The sequence below is a fragment of the Lipophrys pholis genome (genome assembly GCF_963383615.2).
Source record: "Lipophrys pholis genome assembly, chromosome: 21".
NCBI classification, from domain to species: Eukaryota; Metazoa; Chordata; class Actinopteri; order Blenniiformes; family Blenniidae; genus Lipophrys; species Lipophrys pholis.
Window position 1 is genome coordinate 16,343,450 of NC_137649.1, and position 21,225 is coordinate 16,364,674.

General features: G+C 48.2%; 1 protein-coding gene across 1 annotated transcript in view; it reads left to right on the forward strand.

Annotated features, from left to right (window-relative positions):
- The window catches only part of disp1 (dispatched homolog 1), a 30,045-nt gene extending 20,370 nt beyond the window's left edge, over positions 1 to 9,675 (forward strand). The window contains exons 3-10 of the mRNA XM_080491005.1: positions 316 to 345; positions 915 to 1,038; positions 1,125 to 1,252; positions 3,181 to 3,275; positions 4,091 to 4,188; positions 4,274 to 5,863; positions 5,947 to 6,210; positions 6,467 to 9,675. Of these exons, the coding sequence (XP_080347131.1) occupies positions 316 to 345; positions 915 to 1,038; positions 1,125 to 1,252; positions 3,181 to 3,275; positions 4,091 to 4,188; positions 4,274 to 5,863; positions 5,947 to 6,210; positions 6,467 to 8,152 (4,015 nt within the window). The 3' untranslated portion in view covers positions 8,153 to 9,675. The remainder of the gene's footprint in view (positions 1 to 315; positions 346 to 914; positions 1,039 to 1,124; positions 1,253 to 3,180; positions 3,276 to 4,090; positions 4,189 to 4,273; positions 5,864 to 5,946; positions 6,211 to 6,466) is intronic.
- Positions 9,676 to 21,225: the final 11,550 nt, after the last annotated feature.

A 21,225-nucleotide genomic window follows, 5' to 3' on the forward strand; every position in this document is an offset into this window, starting at 1 on the left:
TCCTTTTCACATTTGTTTTGGGTTCTGACTGAAATCCTTCAGGATCACTTTAAGCCAGGCAGCAGTTTCCAGGTTTCTGCAGTGAAAACGTGTCCACATGAGGTTCAAGCCCAGAGTGTTAGAAACTCGGTCCGTCCAGGATGATAAGTTCACTGCAAAGTGGTTTCGACAGCCGTGTCAGGTTTAATGCTGTCAGTGTAGCAGTACCAAAGGTCTGTCAAGGAACGCAAGAGGAAAGACGACAGGTCTTAAAGGAAAGCTGCTTTGACTGTGAAATGTGCACCTGATTTATCTCCTTTCCCTTTTGTTTTGCAGCCCTGTGAGGCCGTTCCGATTCCCCAAAAGGTAAAATCTGCCAGAAAACCTTTTCTCTCTGTTCATGCTCTGCCTTCCTCCTCCTTCTATTCCTGTCAGTCATCCATCCATCTTCTCTGGCGCGCCATCATTCCTGAGCCGTGAGTCATGAGCGTTATCGAATCCAGGAGGCTGTTCAAAGAAGGAGGAATACGTTTTCACTGTGTTTACAAAGGAAGACCCTCACTAATGGAACAAAACTCCAGAAAGCTCCTGAAACTTTTCCTAAACATGAAAACCTTCAGAAAAACCTCCTGGTTTTTACTGGCTTTCCTGTAAAATGATGCAGGATGTAGATGTAGAGTAGTTAATTTCATGAATAAACATTGATGCTGAAAAAATCCGATCAAAAAACATCAACGTTTAACATTTCAAAATAAAACAAAAATAGTTCAGTATAAAAATTCAAAAAGTAAAAAAACAAAACCAAATCTTAAACATGAACTGACGAAGGAAATCAAACGATTTTGTGTTTCTATGCGCGTCTCTCAGCTCTTCTTTTTCTCCACCCATCATTTGTGTCACTGGATTTCACTCTACTCTTTTCTTTTTCCCTGCAGCTACGCAGAGCTGATAGCTGATTGGCCGGTGGTGGTGCTGGGCGTCTGCACAGTGCTCATCGTGGTCTGCGCTCTGGTGGGCATCCTGGTGCCGGACCTGCCCGATTTCTCTGACCCGGTGCTGGTGAGTTCAGGAAGTGAGCATGTAGATGTTACTTTATAAAGTTGTTTACTTCAGCTGACTGTTTATTTTTTTTCCCCACAAAAAAGGGCTTCGAGCCGCGGGGAACGGCCATCGGCCAGCGTCTGGTCACATGGAACAATATGGTGAAGAACACGGGCTACAAAGCGACGCTGGCTAACTACCCCTTCAAATACGCTGACGAGCAGGCCAAGAAGTGAGCTCACACCCGTCTGGCACTCTTTTGAGCTCCGCTTACACGACGATTCAAGTCAAATCACTTCGCTTCTGCCGGGATTAAATAGTATTTCTAATCTATTCTAAGTTTCAGATCAACTCCATCGACAAATGTCAAGCGTCACATATCATATGTGATTTTGAAAATACAGGATATCCAGCGTTTAATTTTACAATTTGTAGTTTGTGTCATTTGTTCCCACATATTATGGGAAGTCGCCACAAAATAAAGTTCCGTCGGACATAGAAGCCTTTGTCGTGACATATTAAGCTTTTTGATGCCAGAAGCTTCAGCAGCAGTTTGTTCTGTTTGGCATTTATTTTCTGCACCGTCTCTTCACTTGTGAAAGAGTCTATCGGCCGTCTGAGGCGGGGACAGGAAAGCCTGCCGTCTTCGTAGGGTTAAGATTAGAAGGTCTAAAAACTGCAGCTCCTCTGTGCTGATTAGATAATGGCTCGGATCTTCTCTTCCTCTGTGGCTGCCTTTGTCTTCCTCTGCGTCTCGTTCCGAGCGTCTGTCCTCGGCTGTAATTGCGAGGTTCTCTGTCAGCAGCGTCCCCTCGGCCTCTCCCTCTCTCGCTCTCTCTGACAGCCACCTGATTACTCCACCGTCTTCACAGGGGGGTTGTACTACCTTAATCTTTGCTTTTCAGCTCCATCATTACCCTAAAGGACATGTAGAAAACGCACACATCCAAAGAATCGTGTTAACCGCAGTCCGTCGGGCCCCTGCTCAATCAGAGCTACTATTATGATTATTATAATAATAACGGCGGCCTCCTCGTACTGCAGCGGTTTGTCCGTCTAACTTCAGAGCAACAGCAAATTACTGCGGCTTATTTCATTACCCGGCTTCCTTCACTGTGCGTCACGCTGACTTAGCAGCATCTCTGCTCTCCGCTTGATTACACGATGACTTATGAAATCGTACATCAGACTGTGTGCCGTGGTCGTTTGTGGGTTCTGGTAGATGAAACCAGCAGGGCTCCTATTGATGTCCTTTACCAACATGTAGGAAGCGTCTCAAAGCAACTGGACCTGGTCTCGTGTCTTGGAAGACATTAGTTAGACTAGTCAGCCTTGTCACAAACAAATGGAACCACTTGGATAAGAAACAACTTCTACGATGCAGAACCAAGTCCAGTTGACTGGATTCAATGACTTTAGGATCTTTTTACTATAGATTTTCTGACATTACTTTCACAGTTCTTACAAACTGTTATAAATCTGAAAGAGATGGTTTTCTTGGTAACAATCGATTTGGACTTTTTCTGTTGTTGGTTCTTGTACAGCAAGATTAAAACAAGATAATATTCATGAACACAGTCTATGTCTATGGAAGTCAAAATGCTGTGGCCTTAAGAAAACTGACAACATTAGACTGATCCGAACCCCAGACATATCGGCGCAAACTTAGCAATGTGATACTTCCCATGTGAAGTGTAAGAATTATTGGCTTCCTCTAACAGTATATTGCAGAACATTTTAATGCTAAACTTAATCATTTAGAAGATGGTATTAAAACATGAGTGATAAAACCCACGTATGGTAAAAGAGAGCATTAAAAACTAAACTAAGCCCAACGTGAAAATCGATTGAGTGTCTGTTCACTGATCCACCAAATCACCAAAACTTTAAGAAGCAACAACTGCAAGAGAAATTTCATGACTCGTGCGTACAGACTTCGCGGGACCCAGCAGGAAAAGGAGGCAGGTGTCAAGTTACCAGCACTCGGTGCTGTGTGTCGACAGGCTTCCTCAAAAGTGGAAAACCAAACTAAAATATATTATTACTGGGAGTCGGTCCGTTTGTCTGACATGTTATGATCCCACTGACGTTTCTGACTTTATTGCTTTTGTAAACATGTTTAGTTCTTTCCGCAAACTCAACGGGGATTTGTTTTTCTAGCCACCAAGAACCCAGATGGCCTAAAGACCACTTCGAAAGAGACAAGCGACAAGCTGAGTGGGACTTCAGTAAAGACTTCTTCTGTGATGTACCAGGTAAAACTTACAGTGTACAATAGACAAAACTCTGAAATCACATTTGTTCAGTTGAGGCGACAGACTAAGGCAATAACCTTAGTGTAGTGTGAGAGATAATCTCCAGTTACAAAACCATAATAATGAATGTTATACATTGATTAGAAGAACACTGAAAATTTTGATCTATTGTGAAACTAGGAAGTCTTTATTTTTAAATTTTTTTGTTAAAGTGCAGCCAGATTTTAATCATCCCTCTCTAAATACCATTTTTTTTAGTGCTGATGAAGAACGACAAAAATAGTGGCGTAGAGATGGATACATCTGGAAACAGTTTGGACAATGTTGTGATCTGCATCAATGTGTTGTATCTGTTTGGCTGCTCCCAAACAACAAAGTCTACACATCTTGACTTTTTTTTTACACCAGATCCACTTTTTGCCACAACAGGGAATCAAACCTGGAGTCCTTCACTGTCGAGATCCAAACTTAATCTGATCCAAAACTAGTGAGACGTAAAGTGGATGAAGCAGTAACGTTATGGTTGTTTCAATTATCGATACGATTTCAGTATTTATGGTAAAAGGTGTGTACAGTACTGGATACGCCGGGTACTCCGACCCGGCGGTGATAAAACGTTCATTCAAGTTAATCCTGCAGCTTAAACATTCATTAAATTTATGTTCTACTATAAAAATTATGTTTCATCTCTAAGTTTTCAGGTTTAATTGAGCAGTTCTGAAGAAAAGTTTTTTTAAATGGACGGTTTAAAAATGTATCTTGTGTCTTGCTCTTTTCTCTGGTGTTAATTAATAATAAGCTTTCTATCCGTGCAGGTGGCAGTTACCCTCGCCTGGTGTTTGCATCAGCTGAAGGGAAGAACCTGTGGAGCATTCAGGCCATAAAATCCATGTGCAACCTGGACAACACAAGGGTAAGGCCACAGCAAAGATCTCCCTCGTGGTGAAAGAACTGCCGTTAATGGAGATGTTACAATAATGTCTTCTATTTGCGCTCAGGTCCGTTCCCATCGTGACTACTGGAGTATCTGCCAGCGCACCAACAACGCCTCCTGCTGCCCCAGCTGGACCCTCGGTAACTACATCGCCATCCTCACCAACCGGTCGTCCTGCCAGAAGATCACGGAACGCGACGTCTCGCACACGCTCAAAATCCTGCGCTCATGTGCCAAGTACTACCACAATGGCACTCTGGGACCCGACTGCTGGGACATGACCCTGAGACGGAAAGACCAGCTGAAGTGTGCCAGTGTTCCTCGCAAGTGCACCAAGCACAACGCCGTCTACCAGATCCTTCACTTCCTGGTGGATAAAGACTTCCTCAGCCCCAAGAGCCTGGAGTATCCGCCACCTGTGCTCAAGTACAGCATGCTCTTCTCCCCCACCGAGAAAGGAAAGTCCATGATGAACATCTACTTGGACAACTTTGAGAACTGGAATGCCTCAGACGGCATCACCACGGTCACTGGGATCGAGTTCGGCATCAAGCACGACCTCTTCCAGGACTACCTCCTCACAGACACCGTGTACCCCGCCATCGCCATCATCATTGTCCTGCTGGTGATGTGCGTCTACACACGCTCAGTCTTCATCACACTAATGACAATAATAGCCATCATCAGCTCTCTGATTGTGTCCTACTTCCTTTACCGGACGGTGTTCAACTTCGAGTTCTTCCCCTTCATGAACCTCACGGTGCTCATCATTCTAGTGGGCATCGGTGCGGACGACGCCTTCGTACTCTGTGATGTGTGGAACTACACAAAGTTCGACAAGCCCCAGGCCGAACTGTCGGAGACGGTGGGCGTGACGCTGCAACACGCTGCACTCTCCATGTTTGTCACCAGCTTCACCACCGCCGCGGCGTTCTATGCCAACTACGTCAGCAACATCACCGCCATACGCTGCTTCGGGGTTTACGCCGGCACTGCCATTCTGGTGAACTACATCCTCATGGTGACGTGGCTGCCAGCTGTGGTGGTGCTACATGAACGCTACCTGCCAAACATGCTCCCCTGTTCCAAGCTGCCGCAGCAGCAGGGGGGCTGCTGCACCCGGATGTTCTGGGCAGGTCTTTGCCACAAGGCCAGCAAATGTCTGTTCACAGTCTCCGAGGCATCCAGAATCTTCTTTGAGAAGGTGCTGCCCTGCATCGTCATCAAGCTGCGCTACCTGTGGCTGTTCTGGTTCTTCGCCATCACAGTTGGCGGCGCCTACGTGGTTTGCGTGAACCCAAAGATGAAGCTTCCGTCCTTGGAGCTGGCAGAGTTCCAGGTGTTCCGCTCGTCCCACCCCTTCGAGCGCTACGACGCCGAGTACAAGAGGCTTTTCATGTTCGAGAGGGTCCACCACAGTGAGGACCTCCACATGCCTATCACCATCATCTGGGGGGTGACGCCTTTGGATAACGGCGACCCCCTCAACCCCAAAAACAAGGGGAAACTGATGCTCGACAACACTTTCAACATCGCCAGTCCAGCTGCTCAGCTGTGGATCCTCAATTTCTGCCAGAAACTGAGAAACCAGAGTTTTGTCTTTCAGTCTGAGGAGCAGGACTTCACCAGCTGCTTCATCGAGACCTTCAAACAGGTCAGTACTGCATGTGTGCTTATGTATACAGCAAATTTTCAGCTGAACACTTGACCGATACAGGCATACCTTGATTTCAACAGTGGATGGAGAACCAGGACTGTGAAGAGGCCTCCATCTACCCCTGCTGCAGCCAGTCAACCTTCCCATACAAGCAGGATGTCTTTGAGTTGTGCATTAAGAGAGCCATCATGGAGTTGGACCGAAGCACCAACTACCATCTGGACAGCAAGACCCCCGGCCCTCGATTTGACATCAACGACACTATCAGAGCCATTGTTTTAGAGTTTCACAGCACCTACCTGTTCACACTGGCTTACGAAAAGATGTACCAGTTCTACCGTGAGGTACGTATTTTCATTAGTGACCTCATCAGTATGAAATGACAGAAAATGCACAGTGTCAACTGTTGTTGGGCAAGGAAGGAGTCTATCCTGTCCAGGATCAAAGCTGTAGAAAATAAATTCCTTCCTGTTGTGTGGTTTGTTTGAAGTGTAATATTCTGTCTGGAGCAACACAGAAAAGTACTCTTCTTGTACATCTGAACCCATTATAACGTACTTTCTTCTATTCTTTCATGTTGACAACGTTCTTCTGTTTCAGGTGGACGCCTGGATTACAGAGGAGCTGCGCTTGGCTCCCGCAGGCCTCAACCATGGCTGGTTCATCAGCAACCTGGAGTTCTACGACCTCCAGGACAGTTTGTCGGGTGGCACCCTGGTCGCCATGGCTCTATCGGTGGCTGTGGCGTTCAGCGTCATGCTCCTGACCACCTGGAACATCATCATCAGCCTGTACGCCATCCTGTCCATTGCAGGGACCATATTTGTCACGGTGGGGTCTCTGGTGCTTCTGGGTTGGGAGCTGAACGTCTTGGAATCTGTCACCATCTCTGTCGCCGTGGGGCTGTCGGTAGACTTCGCCGTCCATTACGGCGTGGCGTACCGACTCGCCCCAGAGCCCGACCGCGAGGGGAAGGTGATCTTTTCCCTCAGTCGGATGGGCTCCGCTATCGCCATGGCGGCGCTCACCACCTTTGTGGCAGGCGCAATGATGATGCCCTCAACCGTGTTGGCGTACACACAGCTGGGCACGTTCATGATGCTCATCATGTGCATCAGCTGGGCCTTTGCCACCTTCTTCTTTCAGTGCATGTGCCGCTGCCTCGGGCCTCAGGGCACCTGTGGCCAGATCCCCCTGCCCAAAAAGCTGCGGTGTCAGGCCTTTAACGAAGTCACGTCCACGAGCCCGCCACCTGAAGGGAAGAGCTCAGGCTTGGGAAAGTACCAACTGGACAGCACGGGCGGGGAGGTGGAGCATTACGAGCTGGAGCCGCTGGCCTCCACTCAGACAGCAGAAGATAAACCACAAGAAGAGGATCCGTTATGTACTCGGCTTTATAATGGAATCCCTCCTCATCACCACAACTCACATTTCTCACAGATTCACTATAAGGGGGCAGAAACTGGCAAAGGTTGCCCAGAAAATGGGATTGTAGCCACCCTGAACACAGCAACCAGATGTCAGTACTCCCAGAACACTAACTGTACATGTGGGGATGCTCCTCCTCCCCCGCTGCTGCAGCAGTGGACCCCCCAGGACTGTTACCCATGCCCCCCCGCCGTGCAGATCTACCCCGTCTCAGGAAACACCCCGAACCTAGACCCAGTCTACACTCACATGGAGTGCCGGATGCATTACGTTCACTGCCCCCTCACCCACTTCCATCACTGCTCCCAGGGAAGAGTCGTGCCCCCCAGGCAAGGACCTGCCCACACGTGCCACCTCAGGAAGTACTGCATCCACGCCACAAACACACAGAACAGCTTGGACAGGGAAACGAGACCCACCACCCCAGCTCCACCCTCCGACACAGGCCCCGAGCGGGAAGACAAACCTCACAGACGCCCAGCAAGTCCCTCCAGTCCAGACGTGCGTCAATCCGGAGGCGCCACATCCCCGTCACGCCCTCACAGCCCGCCGCTTTGCCCCTCACACACACCCTGTGTTGGCGAGAATCACGCGTCCACGGAGGCTTGTTGTAAAGTCCCTGACAGCCAGGAGAAGCTCGACAGTATTCCCGTCACACGGGAGGAGAGCGCCAAAAAGTGCAAGCGGAACTCGAAAAGAGAGCGGGCGTCCCCCGCCTCGCCAAAGAGACTCAACTGTTTTAGCAGGACGTTGAAAGTGAAGTGCAATTCAGCTTCGGAGTTTACCGAGGCGAAATGCGAAGCCAGCGTGCCTCCAGTAGCAATAAAGACGAACCCCTCCTCTGAGAGCTTATGCTGACGACACGGTCGATGGGTTTCACTTTTATCGCGCTTCTCCACCGCTTGAGCAGCCGCACAGCGCTTTACACCATTGATCACATTCGCCCATTCACACACACGTTCACACACCAATGGAGGCGGCTGCTATGCCAGGCTCAAGTCCCTCCATTGGGAGCAATCTGAGGTTCATTGTCTTGCTCAAGGACACTTCGACATGTAGACAGATGGGGAATCGAACCTGCGACATTCCGATCCAGAGACGACAAACTGATATTTTAATAAATTAACGGGATGAATGAGTGAGTGAGGTGTTACTCCTTTGTTCCACAAGTGAAGCCAGAATATAGAAGTTTCTCATTAATGATGAACATTTATTTAAATTGTTGGTATTGTGACAAACAATTATACATGAGGATATTTTGTTTTTCATAAATGATTTGGCTTTCCTTTTTTAAACACCTAAAATAATAATTTCGGGAGCAACGTCATCATTTTGTTTTTGCTGTAAAACAGCGGTGAAAGAAATTCCCCATTTGAAAGGAGCGAGTTTAAACGACCGGTCATCAGGAGCGAAGACGACGATCAAGTTTTTTTAACCCATATTTAAGAAAAAAGAACAAACATTTGTTATCAAATTGTACTGAAGATATTTTGGCTTCACTTTTTTCGGGAAACATGCTTCTTTTTTCTGTGCAATCGTACAAATTGTGTCACGTTTGTTGACCAAGTGCCTCAGTGTGATTCATACAACACAACCGTCCTGGACCCTCTGAATATTTCCTGTTTACAGTTTTGGTTTTGGACTCGCCAGATTGTGTGTTCGATTTCTACTCACAGTCCTCCTCCTAAAGTTTGCGAGCAAAAGTGATCAATATCCATCAGTCACTGTGTGTAATTTCTCCTCACATCGACCTGGACAACAACACCTGCCACATTTTACAAACTCGATAGGCGCTTTCTGTATGCGAGGTCGCTTGTGCTGGATTCTTCGTTCGCTCAAGTCGCCACACTAAATAAAAACTGTACTGTATGATTAAGCATCTTTTAATTACTGTTTTCCTGCTGCTGTTTGACAGCCGGCTCGGTTCAAAGAGGTGAAACTGTAACACAACCATCAGATATGTGTAAACGTTTGGTCCTCGGGTCCAGGAGATTCAAAGGTCGGGTTGTTTCGACTGCCTGTGTGATGAATTCTGTGCGTTTCTGCTCTGGGATCAGTCGGGGTCAGTGGATGAAAAGTCATTCGGTTTGATGGCGTCGCATCAGCTGAAGCAGAAGCTCCGCACTCCCAGGCCTGCTGAGGCAGACGGCTGTAATTACAAGGAGACTTCACTCTGGCTCGGAGCCCACGGCATCAGTCGCGGTTTCCACCCGTCAAACAAATATATGTTTGACATGAGTGAGTCTTTTTGTAACGTGTCCAGAGCGACGCTGGAACCGAATCCGCTGACTGTTCACACAGTGTTTCCTTTGTAAGGCTGTGGTTTGTGAATTGGCTTCCTCCAAACTATTGTGTGCACATTAAAGCTTTCTATTATCTTCTTTTTTTCTTTATTTTCATCCTCCGAAGTAATGCTTCATAAGTCGCTGCCCTTTATGCAGCCGCTGCATTCAAGTTGTTTCAGTAGTACTGGGTAATATGCACTGTGAGAATTTCACCGGTTCGAGCTCGTGTGGAGATTGCATTTTGTCCCTGTGTTTGGAGAAAAAAGAAGCGGTCGTCCCCTCCGATCATCTTTCTGTTTCCCGTTTGTCCTCCAGCAGGGAATGTGGAGGCTGGTGTGATTGTCGGGATCAGGATTTGCTTTACGCAGGACCCAAAGCCGATCTCGGCCACCGACAACTGCAATTAAAGCTGGGACATACGGTAATGCGAAAAAGGGTTCAAAGGAACTCTGAACGAGTAAATTGTAATGCTTTCATAAGAAAACTTCTCAAAAGTGTGGAATTTGACACCTTTCTATCTTTTAAAACTTTAATCTCAAACGTGTTTTATCACTGGGTTTTTCACCCTGTAAGACAGAAACTTCTGGTGTTCTTGCAAGAAAGTGTGACATTTTTCTATTGTGTCTGAAGGCTGAAAGCAGCCAAAACTCAAGTTTTAAAATGACTAAGAAAGTAGTTGAAATCCAAACATGCTGGAAATTTCATCTAAAACTAATTAAATTAAAATTAAAAAAAAAAAACAGTCCAGGCTGAAAGGTGCAAAACTGGCAACAAAGCAGTTGACGCCAAACAAGACGTTTTCTTTTTCAGCCTGGGTTTCTAATGGAGTTTTGGCTGTGACGTAGAATGCCACAAGAAAAGTCAAAAAACTGGTTGTGAGCTACTTGGAATCCAGACCTCAGTCCACAAACCATTTGGTTCAAACATTCACTGGAAACCAGAATGAAACCTGGTTTCATCCTGCAGATACACGGATGTCATTCGGAACTTCATGACATCCGTGTATCTGCATGAGAGAAGGTGTTTCTCAATCATGCACGCTGTAGTGACCCAACCTTATTACAGTTATATTGACCACCTGCCGGATGAGTCTCACCTGCTCCATGATGTGTTGGTCAACAGGAGCACCTTCAGTAACAGACTCATCCCTCCAAAATGCTACAAAGTCACAGGAGATCCTTCATTCTTGTGGCAATAAGACTCTAACTCCTCCCTGTGAAAAGGGTTTTCTGTGTTTTGCTTATTTTCACTTTTTCAATGCCGTTAAGCCTTGTACATGTTATCTAAAATTACTTATTTAATTTTTATCTTGTCTTATTATATTCAACATTCTTTTCTATTTATTCTGTGCAGCAACGCTTAAAGGCATTTCCCTCTGCGCTTAATAAAGTAAATTCTATTCTGAGATGGACGACCTCTATTTGTTTACTAACTACAAAACGGGGACGTCTGTAGATGTTTGGAAGAGAAAAACAACCAGAGCCGCCTCTCCTGGTGAGTAATCCGCACCGCCAGTTTCCCTTCATGTGTCACAGAAGGAAAAGTACCTCCACACTCTGGCTGCTTCTTTGTGCTCACGCCCCTTAACCCCAAAACACCCTCGCACGTACAACCAACCCCTATAAAACACATCCCGCAAATCAAAGTGCCTCTCTGGGCTCGTCTGACGCTCCCACGATGAAGGAGCCAACTTATTTTGGTTCCCACAGCTCGGCTTGTGTTCCCCTCATGCACTCGAGGATGAGTCCGCCTCCCTCTTCAGCCGGCGCGTGCGTCTCTGTAATTATATTTGCTCAAACAGAGGTCAAATATTAGCTATGGCCACGGGGCCCAGTTTATTGCATTTCCCCGTCAGGGAGAATCTCTGCAGCGTGCGTTTCTGTTCTAAATATAATCCGCAAGCCTGGAATAACTGGGAAGAAGCCGCAGAGCTGGAGAGCTTGTTTACAAGGTAAACGTTTGCTTCCACTTTTCAAATTAGATTTTGGTGGAACTGCTGTGCTGCTCCAGATTTATGGAAGTGGAACTTTTTTTTTTCTTTTCCCTTCTTGTCTTCCTCACTATTGATCCATTCATGGGTATCTCCAGGTCCTTCCAGATGGGGTTTCATTTGAACTCTTTTAACCCAAATATTTGAGAACTTCATTCGTTTGAAGGGTCAGGAATCGGTTTAGAAAGTGTGTGTGAATTCAAAATCAAAGGTCTCAGAAAGGAGTTGATGAATCCAGTGTACTTTTCAAGAACCCGTTTTAGGAGTTCTGTCTAATTTAGACTCCAGGTTAGTTCGAGGGTTCAGCTCTGGTGTTCGACTGTTTCTTTTCTTCAAGAGGAAATTAACTTGAAATCCCATCCTCATCATGAAAGCAACATGATTCATTGTGTTTGAATGCTGCTACCAGGAGGTGAAGGTCACAACGTTTCTTCATTTACTTGAATGTAGTTTGACTCTTTGGGGACTTTGGATGAACTCTCCTGTACCGTGGAGAGCACGAAGAACACCGGTTTGGGGAAAAACCTCCCAGGAAATCGAAACGACGACGTGATAAAAGCAGCCTGAAGCGGACAGATGTCAGAGTTGTGCCGGGCTCAGATTAATGGACTGTCCAGAGTGTATAAGCAGCAGGAGCCTGCAGACGGACCCTAATGCTCCCAGCAGCTGGCTCGTAAAAGGCCGGGAGGACGCAGGCGGCCGGAGGACGCAGGCGGCCGGAGGCCAACGGGACGGAAGCTCTCCGCTGCCCGGTGGCTTCCTGTTTTCAGACCAGAGGAAACCGACTGACCCCTTCAGGTTCCACCCTACACCCCCACCCCCAGTCTCATCACCCAATACATCTCCAACAATCAAGCTGCTCTGATGACTGGAACCCTCACTGCTTGATGCTGCGAGCTTCAACAGGAAAGACACGGTGAACATGCGCCACCTAGTGGTCCCATACAAGGAGGGGTAACTTAGATCATGGTGGAGGCCAAAAGTTAATGCTTTCTACCAGAGACACATTTTAACCAGTGAGCTAACGACATGAGCCACTAATTTAACATAAGGTTTTAACTTAATGACTGCAAATTAATCTTATTGAATCAAAATGCATGCATTCAATTTTCATCCTAACTGCACCATAAATTCTTTTTAAACCTGTCAAACTTTGTTCAGACTTTTCTATAAACTGCTTTTAAGTTTGTCAAAATTGTTTTGAACGATTAATTAATATCATTGCACCTATTTGAACAGAATGTAACTCATAAATGTGTACTTTTTACCTGTTTGAGTGAGCAGGGTTGCCAGATCTGACATTATCCAGCCCAAGCTCAAGGTAAAACCTAAATAACTCAATAAAAACCCTAAATTACAATATCTCTATGAATCTATTTCAATGATCACATGTGTGACATCAAACACATTATAAGCTCATCGAGCTCCACAACTTTTAATTAATCATTCAACCAAAAAAACAGCTGTGAATTCTAAATGAACTTCATAATCCTGCCAGCCAAATTGCTCTGACATGAGTAAGAGTTTTCAAAATTAACATTGAAATTCAGATGGTTTGTATTCCTGGAATATAAATTGCTGTTTCAAACTTCAATACAACTAAATAAATGAGGAAAATTCTAAGTGTCTTAAGCAAATACTTCCCAAAGACCTCAAATTAATGTTAACTATAAATGTCAAGCACCAATCATCCTGTTGGAACAAGGTTAGAACTTACCGGCATGAAATGTTATTCACATCGGCATAGGAACCAGGGGAGACGAGGGTGGGGCCAACAATCATACAACAGCGGAGGAGAAAAATATTTGATGTTGAAAATTTTAACTGGCTTTTATTTTGACGGTCCAGCACAGCGACTTTCAGGGGAGACAGCAGCAGTGGACAGCGGGGTTTTTAATTACAGGACTTCTTTTGAATGAGGTAAAACGGTCTGCAGGGAACGCTGCCACGAATATGGCTCATTTATTACGTCACGTTGTTCGTTTACGTTCATATTTAGGAACAAAATCTGTTGAATGAAGTCGCCTTAATCCTGGGACGGTCATCGGTCCCAAATTATTTCATAAAACAGGGCAAATATCACCTGTTAAAAGTTTTCTATCCTCTGTTTTGTTTAGTGTTCTGTTGGAAAAATTAATTTCCCATGATCCACCCCCCTGCCCCATTTGTGACAGCTGAGAAGTTTAATTGAGAAACTTCATGACACACTGCCACCTTGAGCATTATGTATTCACCAGTTACCATCAAACACATGCTTTAGGACTTTGGAAGGAAGTTGCAGGACCCAGAAGAAACTAATGCATCAATACAGTGTAGCCCAAGTTTAACCACACCCCCTCTTTGTATTTTCTATACTACTCTGTATATGCAGTTGTGTGAGTGTGAGTGTGAGAGAGCATTCAGGCATTTATGCAATGTGATGTTCCTCTGGAAAGCCTTGTAGTGGGGGGAATTTTTAAATCACCTTTAAGGCATCAAAATCCACATTGCTGATTGGATATATTCCTGTTGCCACACGTAAAACTGTCAGTGATTGGCCGGCTGCTGGACTGACTGGGGCGGAATTACCTCCCCATCCCCATCCCCATCCCCAACACACACACACACACACACAATGTTGCAAATTTAGACACAAATGACTTTAAATAAGTGGGGTTTTTTTTGTTGGTTTTTTTATTTTTGAAAAAACCTTGAGGTTGGGGCTAGGGGATGAAGGGGGTGGGGGTGGAGGTAATGGAGGGCTCTATAGCCCTCTATGGGCCAGCCACCAGTGGAGCTGGTCCACGTGGTCCCGGGTGGTTTCCTGCAGGGGAACAAAAAGTGAGAGATGATCAACTGGCTGACCTGAACACCAGCTTTTTTTAATGAGTGCGTCTGAATTCATTTAGAAACCACCCTCAGGGGTGTCTATTCTTGTAATATTTCTACTTGACATGGCAACAGATACTTACCTCTTCATTTTGAGATGCGTCTACAGCATGGGTGTCCAACCCTGGTCCTGGATGCTGCTCGGCCTGAGAGGATGTTGCTCAGCCTGATGACGCCGTTCTGTCCTCCGACGCTGCTTGGCTTGATGACGGCGTTCAGCCAGCCGACGCTGCTCAGCCTGATGATGCTGTTCGGCCTTCCGTCGCCTCTCGGCCTGATCGGCCAGCCAAAGCCGATCAGCCTGAAGACACTGCTCGGCCTGAGGACGCTGCTCGGCCTGAGGACGTTGCTCAGCCAGATGACGCCGTTCGGCCACCCGACGCTCCTCGGCCTGAGAACGTTGCTCGGCCTGAGAACGTTGCTCAACCTGAGGATGCCGCTCGGCCTGAGGACATTGCTCGGCCTGTGGACACTGCTCGGACTGAGGACGCTGCTCGGCTGGCAGATGCTGCTCTGCCTGAGGACATTGCTCGGCCTGAGGACACTGCTCGGACTGAGGACGCTGCTCGGCTGGCAGATGCTGCTCTGCCTGAGGACAATGCTCGGCCTGAGGACATTTCTCAGCCTGATGACGCCGTTCGGCCTCCCGACGCTCCTCGGCCTGAAAACGTTGCTCGGCCTGAGAACGCTGCTCGGCCTGAGAACGTTGTTCAACCTGAGGATGCCGCAGCTCAGCCTGAAGACACTGATCCTCTTGAAGATGTTGCTCGGCCTGAAGATGTTGCTCGACCTGAGGATGCTGCTGGGCCTGAGGACGCTGCTCGGCCTGAGGACATTGCTCGGCCTGAGGACGCTGCTCGGCCGGCAGATGTTGCTCGACCTGAGGACGCTGCTCGACCTCAGGACGCTGCTGGACCTGAGAACACTGCTTCGCCTGAGAATGCTGCTCGGCCTGAAGATGTTGCTCAACCTGAGGACGCTGCTCGGCCTGAGGACGCTGCTCGGCCTGAAGATGTTGCTCAGCCTGATGACGCCGTTCGGCCTCCCGACTCTCCTCGGCCTGAGAACGTTGCTCGGCCTGAGAACGCTGCTCGGCCTGAGAACATTGTTCAACCTGAGGATGCCGCAGCTCAGCCTGAAGACACTGATCCTCTTGAAGATGTTGCTCGGCCTGAAGATGTTGCTCGACCTGAGGATGCTGCTGGGCCTGAGGACGCTGCTCGGCCTGAGGACATTGCTCGGCCTGAGGACGCTGCTCGGCCGGCAGATGTTGCTCGACCTGAGGACGCTGCTGGACCTGAGAACACTGCTGGGCCTGAGAATGCTGCTCGGCCTGAAGATGTTGCTCGACTTGAGGACGCTGCTGGACCTGAGAACACTGCTGGGCCTGAGAATGCCGCTCGGCCTGAAGATGTTGCTCAACCTGAGGACGCTGCTGGGCCTGAGGCCGCTGCTCGGCCGGCAGATGTTGCTCGACCTGAGGATGCTGCTGGAACTGAGAACGCTGCTGGGCCTCAGAATGCTGCTCGGTCTGAGAACGTTGCTTGAACTGAGGACACCGCTCGGCCTGAGGACACCACTTGGCCTGAGGACGCCGCTGCTCAGCCTGAAGACACTGCTCAACCTGAAGATGTTGCTCGGCCTGAAGATGTTGCTCGACCTGAGGACGCTGCTGGGCCTGAAAACGCTGCTCGGCCTGTGGACACTGCTCGGACTGAGGACGCTGCTCGGCCGGCAGATGCTGCTCTGCCTGAGGATGCCCCTTGGCCTGCCGACGCTGCTCGAGCTGATGACACCGTGCGGCCTCCCGACGCCGCTCGGCCTGATGACGCCGTTCGGCCAGCCGACACCGCTCGACCTTCCATCGCTTCTCGGCCTGATCGGCCAGCTGACACTGATTGGCCTGAGGACGCTGCTCGACCTGAGGACACTGCTCGGCCTGGGGACGCTGTTCAGCCTGATGACGCCATTCGGCCTGATCGGCAAGATTGGCCAGCTCAGCTACATGACACTGATCGGCCTGATGACACTGATCGGCAACCCGTCGCTGCTTGGCCTGAGGACGCTGCTCGAACTGAGGACGCTGCTCAGCCTGAAGGTCCTGTTCGGAGTGAAGTTGCTGCTCGGCCTTCCGACGCTGCTCAACCCGATGATGCCTTTCGGCCTTCCGCCGCTGCTCGGCCTGATGACGCTGTTTGGCCTCCCGACACTGCTCGGCCTTCCATCGCTTCTCAGCCTGATCGGCCAGTCGACGCTGATTGGCCTGACAACGCTGCTCGGCCTGATGACGCTGCTCGACCTGAGGATGCTGCTCGACCTGAGGACATCGCTCGGCCTGATGACGTCGCTGCTCGGCCTGAAGATGTTGCTCGACCTGAGGACGCTGCTGGGCCTGAGGATGCTGCTCGGCCTGTGGACGCCGTTCGGCCTGAGGACGCTGCTCGGCCGGCAGATGCTGCTCTGCCTGAGGGTGCCCCTTGGCCTGCCGACGCTGCTCGACCTGATGACACCGTGCGGCTTCCCGACGCTGCTCGGCCTGATGACGCCGTTCGGCCAGCCGACACTGCTCGGCCTTCCATTGCTTCTCGGCCTGATCGGCCAGCCGACGCTGATTGGCCTGAGGACGCTGCTCGACCTGAGGACGCTGCTTGGCCTGAGGATGCTGTTCAGCCTGATGACGCCATTCGGCCTTATCGGCAAGATCGGCCAGCTCAGCTACAAGACACTGATCGGCCTGATGACACTGATCGGCAACCCGTCGCTGCTTGGCCTGAGGACGCTGCTCGAACTGAGGACGCTGCTCGACCTGAGGATCCTGTTCGGAGTGAAGTCGCTGCTCGGCCTTCCGACGCTGCTCGACCTGATGATGCCTTTCGGCCCTCCGCCGCTGCTCGGCCTGATGACGCTGTTCGGCCTCCCGACGCTTCTCGGCCTTCCATCGCTTCTCAGTGTGATCGGCCAGTCGACGCTGATTGGCCTGACAACGCTGCTCGGCCTGAGGACGCTGCTCGACCTGAGGACGCTGCTCGACCTGAGGATCCTGTTCGGAGTGAAGTCGCTGCTCGGCCTTCCGACGCTGCTCGGCCTTCCGACGCTGCTCGACCTGAGGACGCTGCTCGACCTGAGGACGTCGCTCGGCCTGAGGACGCTGCTCGACCTGAGGATGCTGGTCGACCTGAGGACACTGCTCGGCCTGAGGATGCTGTTCGGAAGGAAGAAGCTGCTCGGCCTTCCGACGCTGTTCGACCTTCCATCGCTTCTCAGCCTGATCGGCCAGTTGACTCTGATCGGCCTGACGATGCTGCTTGGCCTGAGGAGGCTGCTCTACCTGAGGATGCTGCTCTACCTGAGGACGCTGCTCTACCTGAGGACGCTGCTCGACCTGAGGACGTCGCTCGACCTGATGACGCTGTTTGGCCTTTCGACGCTGCTCGGCCTGATGACGCCGTTCGGCCTGAAGACGCCGATACACCAGCTGAGGCTGCTCGGCCTGATGACACAGATCGGCAACCCGTTGCTGCTTGGCCTGAGGATGCTCCTCAGCCTGATGACACCATTCGGCCTGATCGGTAAAATCGGCCAGCTCAGATACAAGACGTTGATTGGCCTGACGAAGTTGATCGGCCTGATGACGATTCCATGTGAGGTAGAAAATGAGAGGATAATGAGGATGCAGCCATAAAATTTGCAACATAGACAACCAGAAAGCGAGGCACAGAGATGTAAGCAAACACTCACACCAACAAATATACAAACCCAAGATGCAGGGTTAAGCAGAAACAAGGAGCCCAACGAGGTGTGGTCAGATTGAGAGAACAGCAATGGAGGAGAATAGAAGACAGGAGGAGACAGGTAGAGGATGGAGGATCAATGTGAAATAAAATGAAAGAGAAGGAATGGAAAGGCTCAGGACAATGCAGAGAAAAGGAGGGTAAATATATCATATATGTTTACATACTCCGCTTTGCACTAGTTGTTTTGTTAAGTTTTTTTGTTTTTTTGCAGCCACAGAGCTGCAGCTGCAACTTCCGTGTTGCTTCCGAGAGAGCAAACGCCAACTGGCCGCGGGTGACGTTGCGCTCCGGCAGCACAAAGCCGGTCGGCTCTGGTGCCGTGCCGCAACTTCCATGTTGCCACTGCGCAATGGTGCACCGGTGCTATGTGATGCAACGCGACGCGACGTGACATCACGAGCAAACTCGGTAGAGCATCGGTTATGGCCATACTATATGGCCATAACCGAGTCATAACCGAGTCTTGGTCCAACATGAAAGTTGCGCAGCAAAGAAAAAAAAAAACCCGCAACCAGTGCAATGCTGAATATGTTAACAACAGAGGATTCACACAGCCGACGTATTAAAAAAATTGGGGGCGTGTAGTAAATCACTGACCAATCAGCAGACAGCTCCTCAAAATCAGACCCGTTCTATGGTCACACACACACACACACACACACGTTCCCACTTCATCAATGTGATGTGCTGCTGATATTTCTTGCTTTCTGCCATCATTCATTCAACTATCAAAATCATGTTCTTCTTTTGTTGTTGCTTCTTTGTTAATTTATGATCCCGCTTGAGAATAATGTTACTGTCTAGATAGAACTGTTCAGGCTCCTTTAATCTAACAACAGTTGGAAAGTATTTGGATCAGTGTGATAACTGTAAATGTAGGGTATTGTATGTTGCCCCCCCCCCGCCCCACCCCAAACTCTCTCCCCTCAATCTTCTCTCTACTCCGTCTCGGACCGTTTACATGACAATGTTTAACATGACAACACCTAATCTGTTAAAAAAAAAAAAAGAAAAGGAGCGTGTCACTGCAGCAGCGGACATGGGGAGACCACAATGTAGTTAGTATGTCGGGCCACAGATGGGCGTGGTTGCCTGATTTTGTAATGACACTCCACAGATGTGTATGCAGAGAACAACACATACGTGAAGGAAATGGAGAGCAACCAACACCCGTATGGACTGATGACGCATCGAATGCTATCAGGGGTGAGTCTCAACTATAAAAGTACTGATATGGACGATGAAACTAGAAGAGTCATACCACTACGGGGCCACCATGTTTGTTTTTAACTGGGTGAGCAGGAGGGATTTGGAGAGATGGGCATGCGCAGTAACAGGCTCTGTAGCCTCCGGCAGTCTCCGCTGGAGGGAATAGCGGCTTCCATCGTGAAAGAATCTTTCCACCTTGGGAGCCGGTGTTCAATATTAACAGGTGACCATTTTAGCTGGTGCCCGAGCTCCTTTAGCGTCAGTTGTTACTGCTAGCAACAGCAGATGTTGGAAACCCGACAGAGGTTCATAGCTGTCCTGGCGAACACCTGTTAAGCGCATTCACTATAAAGTTTCAAAGTATATTACCTTCTGTGAGTGTATATCCTTGTTTGATGAACACACGAGACCTTGTGTGTCATTCAGCTGCTGCAGCACCCGCTCATTTCAGAGTTACTGATAATACTGAGACCAACATCGGGGTCTTGAGATGTCATGAAGGGGGCGGGGCTATAACGTGGGTCACATCTTAACGTGGAGTGTTTGTGTAAACACACGGTCACATCTAATTATTATTGGCCTGGCACGGCGACACTATTCATGTTCACACTGGCTCGTTCAATAAACATTACTGCAACTCATATCCATTGTTGGTTGCTTGATTATTTGTCTTTTTAAGCACTTTGAGTAGAAAAGAAACTGACTAAGCTAACAACAGGTGGCTACGTTATAGCCCCCAGGTAATTATTCAAATTCTAAACAGCACTTACCTGTGAAAAATGAAACTGTGGTGCCTGTGGGACCCTGTACTCCGCGGACTTTTTGACCCATTGCTGAGCAGGTTGTGAGTAATAGAAAGTCATGTTTTCTATCATTGAAATGGTTGATTGATTGTCTGCACTGTTGTGAGTTGAAGTGAAAAGTTTCCAATGCCTTTATATTTTACCATCAAAGACAAAGACACCATCAAAGACACAATCAAAGACAAATTCAGGACAGTTGTGACGTCATCAACCTTTTATCTTGGGATCTTAGCCTCCTTTATGTCCTCCTATATGCAAAGTAGGTGTCACATTTATCATCATATGCTAATCAGGCCATGCCCCCAGCCACAATAAAATTCGTCACCTTCTTTTCAGGCTATTTACACACATTTACACCGAATTGTGTGAATACTGGACGTAATTGCACAATTACTTTCCAGTCTTCTGTGAGTGCTTTTGGCTCACTTCTCCTACAGTTTTAATTACATTTTAATCATTCTAATATCACAATGTGCAACAGCGGTAATCTTTGCATTATTTTAAGCTATGAAAATAACATTATTAAATTTGCTGTATTGTTAAAGTTCGACAGAAATGTTTAAAAACCTGCTGGTCAGTAAGGTTTTACATGAAGTCAAACATGGATGTTACCTGCTGGATTCTTTGTAATGTGTCAGCTGACTGAATTACCTCTACCTGGGAAGGTTCATTATTGTCCAGATTAAATCTTCTGGTATTCTCATACACTTTTGTGTGTCCTGATGTGATTCATATCCCTACCAATCTCAAATATGAGGCCCAGAATTGAACCAGAGATATTCTCACTTTGAAAATGATTCTACGTGCCAGTTTGGAAGAGGATGCGATATGATGTATATATATATCCTGGTCGCAGCATTGTTTGCTATGTTTTAATGATTGTTTTACAGACGAGATAAAAACACTTTGTTGCCGTCCACCACAATGTAATTTTCAGTAACTGGAAATGCTTAAAACAAAATGCGAAAGAGCGAAGAATTGA